This window comes from Syzygium oleosum, unplaced genomic scaffold (assembly GCF_021117445.2).
Source record: "Syzygium oleosum isolate NSW1041296 unplaced genomic scaffold, Sole_v2.1 Sole_v2.62, whole genome shotgun sequence".
Lineage (NCBI taxonomy): Eukaryota > Viridiplantae > Streptophyta > Magnoliopsida > Myrtales > Myrtaceae > Syzygium > Syzygium oleosum.
The window spans coordinates 665,032-670,563 of record NW_026607546.1 but is presented as its reverse complement, the minus strand read 5'-3'; the positions used below and the strand labels follow the sequence as shown (position 1 = coordinate 670,563).

Sequence of the window (5,532 nt, the reverse complement as noted above, 5' to 3'; positions counted from 1 at the left end):
AGTTACTGCAATCCATCCTTCCCACGAAATATGTTGCGACGCGAATCGAACTTGCTGAAAGATAGGCCAATCGCCTCGGGATGGATGTGCCACGAATATAATAATTTTCTTTTTCCAAGGCAAAAATTCTTGAATTAATGGTTATATGCCCTTGAAATCTCCCTACAAAATTGTCCGAACCCAAGGACCAAAAAATGACGGCGCAAACTGACGCCATCTCCTACCTTAAACCCTCCTTGTACCCTCGCCAACAAAGCTAACTCTTCCCATCTCCACCGATGGCGCATCGCTGCCTCGTCCGCCGCCTCCCCCTCCTCTTCCGAGCGCCCGGCGGCGGCGCCGCCGCGCCCTCCGCCCTCGTGGGTCCTCCGTCGCGGCCTCATTCCACCCGCGGCGCCTCGCCCGCCGAGGGGGAGCGCGGCGGCGCTGGCCGCGGCGGAGACGGAGTCAGGGGCAATTGGCTCACCTTGCCCCCGTTTGATCGTGCCGTCGTCGACGGGGCTGCTCTAGGAAGAGAGCTCTCCCGCCGCGGAAGCGCGGAACCCGGTGAAGCGGCGGCGGCGGCGATGACGGCGCTGAAATGGGTCCTTCGGTGCTGTCCGGAGTTGCCGCGGAGTCTTGTGCAGAAGCTGTTTCGCTTGAGACAGGTGATTTTGTTGGCTCCACGGGGCGATTTTAGTTTTTTTAGCATCGCTGCAATGTTCATTTTGGTGAATGTCACATTCAAAGAGTCGTTGGGGTCCGTCGTGTTGTCTCGCTAAAGCCGTGATAAGTTCATATACCTTGTGATTGTTGATTTGGAGCGTCATTAACGCGTGATTCTTGATTTGGAGTGTTGCTTGATGAACGTTGTGCGTTAGGTGACTGCTCTTGTGTCGTGATGGGACTTTGAGTTTCAAATTTGGCATTGTTCTTGTGTTGTATAATTGCAAACAGCAGGTCATTTGCTGTGTTGTGGAACTCTTGTTGATTTGTGGTAGTAGAAGTATTGGAATTTGGTAGCTTGGTTGATGATTTGACTCGAATGTCGTGATAATGAGCCGAATGTTTCACTTGCTAGAAACTGAGGCTATAGTGAAAGAGGCTTGATCACTTCAGGGTTTGCTTACTGTAGGTCCGAAGAGAGTTCTCAGAGGGTAGTCTCTCTGACGTTAGCACTCAAACAGCGGATTGTCGTCTTAAAAGGGTAAGGTTTTTGCTTGATCCATTAACTAATTCTTTCTTTTTAGACACTACACTTTTCCCTTTCACGACATGATAAAATGGATGATCAGTCTTTCTAATATTGGACGATAATGGAAGGTGGCGGCTAAAGACTCGATAAACTTGGGAGATCGAATCTATCTTCCAATCACTGTTAAAAAGTTGCCTTCAAAGAAGCAAGAGTGCCGTTGCAATTTAGAAGAAGTGAATTTTGTTCGTGGCCTTGTGTTGCATAAGGTTCGGATGCTTATGCCTTTCAGTTGGTTACTAGATTTGTGCCAATTCGCTTTAGTCTTTTCACTTTCCAATTGTACTTTGAGCAGGACGACGCCATTATTGCTGTGAATAAACCCCCTGGAATGCCTGTTCAAGTGAGCTACTTTTCTTCATTTGTTTCCTTCCCTTGTCTTCGAAGAAATGTGGATTCAAGCACTGGCTACAATGATTTCTTTGGCAGGGTGGTGTAGGCATCAGTAGAAGCTTGGATGAGGTGGCCATCACTTGTTTGAAGTATGATCACCAAGAAAACCCTCGGCTGGTAAGTGCTCTGCGGAACTTTTACAGCATCCCATTGCATTATTACAAGTAGGGCACTTTTACAAGAAGGGATGCTTGTTCAATGACATTAATGGCTTATCAAACTCTTTTGACATTTTTAAGGTGCACAGACTTGACAAAGATTGCAGTGGCATCTTGGTGATGGGCAGGACACAAACAAGTGCAACATTTTTGCACTCCCTATTCCGTGAGAAAACTGTTGGAGCATTAAACAATGTCAGAAACATAGAATATCCTTTTTGCCTTTTCTTCCAGTTAGGCTCATGTTAATTCATAGGGAACTGCTAGTAGCACTTAAAGAGTCACCTGATTCTCGAACCTTTTTTTAGGATTCTGATAGCAGAAAGAGATTATTGCAACGGAAGTATTGGGCACTTGTCATTGGATCACCTAGGCGATCAAAGGGAGTGATTTCTGCACCACTGGGAAAGGTTGGAATGTTCTTGTGCCTCTGTCTTTCATCATCGAAGATGCAAATGACTTATTCTAGAATATGATTTAGTCAACCTGTTTTATGGCATGCTATCTTTCTCTTATTTAGGAGAAAGGATACTTCGTTTAGTTATTCAAACTTGTTTTGCTTGTTAATTAATGTTTCTTTTGAGCATTAAAAGAATTGGCACCTAGCTGGCTGTGACAATGTTGCATGGCAAATGAGTCTTAACTTCCCTAGTTGATTGAGTCATGGGCTCATGGCCAGATTGGTCTTAATTTCAATATATTTTGTTATATCAGGAGAAATTCCCGAATGATTGTGATACGAAAGGAATTGAGAAGTTTACTTCACGACTGTACTTTCACTTCAATTTATAATTTATATTCAACATGGGACAAACATTACTAAACGAGTTCAAAATAATCAGGGTAGACCTGGAAGTATTTGCTTGCTTCCTGAATGCCTTTTCGGTGCCAACTCTTTACTATCTTCTAAACTTCCCACTGTCTCTGCTTTTTTTTGTGCATAGTTTTGTGTTTTACGTCCATATGCCTAGAAATGCAAATTTAGTAGGCGTTCTACTTTCTAAAGTTGCTTCAGCATTTTGCAGAAGACTGTTAAACGTTATCATTTGACAACCTGCTATCTGCATATTTCTGTGGAGTATTGATGGATTGGACTCTTATGCTTTGAAATGGTAGTTTGACTGTAAATTTTGATTTTCTAAGCCTATTAGGACACTAGTCACACTACGTCTTCTGTTTGACATTGAAGGACTTCTATATATTACTTTACTTTCTTTCAGGTGCTGATGGACAATGGAAAATCAGATCGTATTACCATTGTCAATAACAGTCAGACGATCCCATCTCACCATGCACTAACGGAGTATCAAGTAATTGAGTCTCGTCATGGTGAGTGGTTGATTCTGACTGGTAGACATCTTATTAATTTGTAGAATTTTGTTGCGATGGGATTGATATGCTTCCTACAAAATTGTTTTGCCCTTCGTAAAGGTTTTATCTCTAGTTGTGACCAGAGTACGTGACCAGATCATCAACAGTCTATTGCAGTGTCCCGGATTGAAGAAAGCAATGACTTTCAGATTTCCTATTGGTCATTAAAGTTGTTAATATCATTAGCATCTGGTCTAATCTAACCTGTTTCTTGAAGTTGAGTGCGTCATTACTTAACTGGGGCATTCTATTGCTGACCGATCTTGCCAATAGAGCAGATCCCTCTCAAACCACGCGTTTAGATGCTTGAGGTCTTAGGATGCATTCTTTTTTTTTTCATTTTTTAGCCGCAAGAACATCGAATGCCATGTATATACTAAATAATGCTTGGCATCACAAAATATAGAAGTGGGGAAAGTAAGTCAAGGGCTTTACTTGTGAACTTGCATGTTTTTCACGCTATTGTCTTCTAATGCAGGCTATACATGGCTAGAGCTGTCACCGCTCACTGGAAGAAAGCATCAGGTATGTTATAACCAAGATGTTTACATTCCCCAAAAAGAACTTGAATCAAGATTTTATCTTATCAATTTACGTGCACATCTTTGACTTCCACTTTGGACATATTCTTCCACCTCTGTCCTCAACAGCTTCGAGTGCATTGTGCTGAGGTACTGGGAACTCCAATAGTTGGGGACTACAAGTATGGCTGGCAAGCTCATAGAAACTTCAAAAATTGGCAAATATCAAATTCTGAAGAAAGTTTTAGCAGGAAACTTAAGGGGAGGGCTCTTCCCTTTGGCCTTGATCTGGATAACGGAAGCATTTCTGATGAGCGACCTCGCCTGCATCTACACAGTAACCAAGTTCTATTGCCTAATATTGCTCTGGCTTTGCAAAACACGCAGCTATCTTCAGGATATGGTTTGTCAGAACTGGAAACTCTTGAATTGGTTGCTCCGCTGCCTCCATACATGCAAAAAAGCTTAGATTTTTTGAAATGACAATCTCATTGGAAATAGTCGAACATTCCAATGGATCAAGCTTGTTAATGATGATGCCGTATTCTGCATCGGATTGGTTAAACATTAATATCAGACCAGTGGCATTCTCTGGGGTCTAGAAAGAGTACACTAAAGAACCATGTGAAGAGGATGTGTGTTTTTCCTCAGTTAAAATGATGGTTTGAGCATGGAAGAGCTCGAAGCAGTCAACTGAGTTTTGTTAAGAGGCAGATTGTTGACAATGTTGTCTGTCTCTAGGATAAATGAATGTCGCCTCGGCAGATGGAGTTTGTCAAATAGGATGGTACTCCTCAAGCAAATGAAGCAGTTAGACAACTAATCTTTAGCTGCATATTAGCACTGGGAGAAAGCAATTCGGCGAGTCCATTGAATTGTGAAAGGGTAGTGGGCAAGAGTTTGATTATGGGCAGTTTTGGTTCTTATCGAATCTGATTTATTTGCTATGGCGGCGGACAGGGCCGTTTTAGTTTTTTGATTGATTCAGCATCGGGATACAATCCCATGGGCGCCCCGATTTGGAGTTCTTTAGAGTCTTACCATTCTTTGAACATTCTATACGCAGGAGGTAGTATGCAATTTCGAGATATGCTCATTTGGAGGATCAAGAACTCAACTTTTGGTATGAACTCTTTTTACGACACACTGTATAGCTAGTACCACCAATAGATTTCTCTGGAGGCAGTTCTGGAAGAGAAAGGCCCCTGTTGCTAGTCACAGGTCAGCCAGATTCTAACTTACAGGAATCTTAGATTGTTACTTGCCTACGCACGAAAGAACCTTTTGACCATGTTCATATTTACTGTAAGTTTAGCGAGTGCAATTTGATATGTTTTCTTGGAATCTGTCTGAGTCATGCCACATGATGTGAAATCTGCTAAACTGCATCATACCTTCGAAGAACAAATTTATCTCTATCATGCATTAACTGCAGATCCATCAAGGCCTGGTGGAGCATCATCTTCCCCCGACTGATGAGAGATCTTGAGACGAGAACCATCCATGCTAGTATCAAAATCTAATCAATTTGCATGCCGCATGTTTCGGAGGACCGGCGCAATCCCAGCAAAGCAAAGTACGACCTGAAACTGCCGGCACTGGGTCAATCCACTCAGTACTGTACAATAACTTCACCGTCTCTGTGTTGTTTCTTGGAAACTTTTGGCATGCATATGGAACATGAGGGCAAAGCAATGATTAACGAAGTTAATCGAAAGTATTAGCGAAATGGTGAAATGAACTTTATATTTAAGTGTAGATCAACACAAAACCCTAGTTATTATTCATGCACTAGGCGTGCATCTGAACTGTTTGAGGGGAGTGGGGAATATAGTACTTGTGATCGTGAATAGGAGGG

At 42.6% G+C, this 5,532-nt stretch overlaps 1 protein-coding gene across 1 annotated transcript; it reads left to right on the top strand.

Annotated features, from left to right (window-relative positions):
- The first annotated feature begins 263 nt into the window (after positions 1-263).
- LOC115666318 (RNA pseudouridine synthase 4, mitochondrial) lies at positions 264-5,018 on the top strand. The gene is made up of 10 exons (XM_030588061.2): positions 264-647; positions 1,115-1,186; positions 1,303-1,440; positions 1,527-1,574; positions 1,661-1,741; positions 1,864-1,977; positions 2,091-2,192; positions 3,003-3,111; positions 3,632-3,678; positions 3,804-5,018. The coding sequence occupies exons 1-10, from the start codon at positions 279-281 to the stop codon at positions 4,155-4,157; spliced, it is 1,434 nt and encodes a 477-aa protein (XP_030443921.2). The 5' UTR covers positions 264-278; the 3' UTR covers positions 4,158-5,018.
- Positions 5,019-5,532: the final 514 nt, after the last annotated feature.

Bases quoted from the DNA above. Each gene is read 5' to 3' on its own strand.
- LOC115666318 (XM_030588061.2), top strand. From the start codon at position 279: ATGGCGCATCGCTGCCTCGTCCGCCGCCTCCCCCTCCTCTTCCGAGCG. The intron at 648-1,114 runs GTGATTTTGTTG...TGCTTACTGTAG, and splicing joins AGCTGTTTCGCTTGAGACAG to GTCCGAAGAGAGTTCTCAGA. The intron at 3,112-3,631 runs GTGAGTGGTTGA...CTTCTAATGCAG, and splicing joins AGTAATTGAGTCTCGTCATG to GCTATACATGGCTAGAGCTG.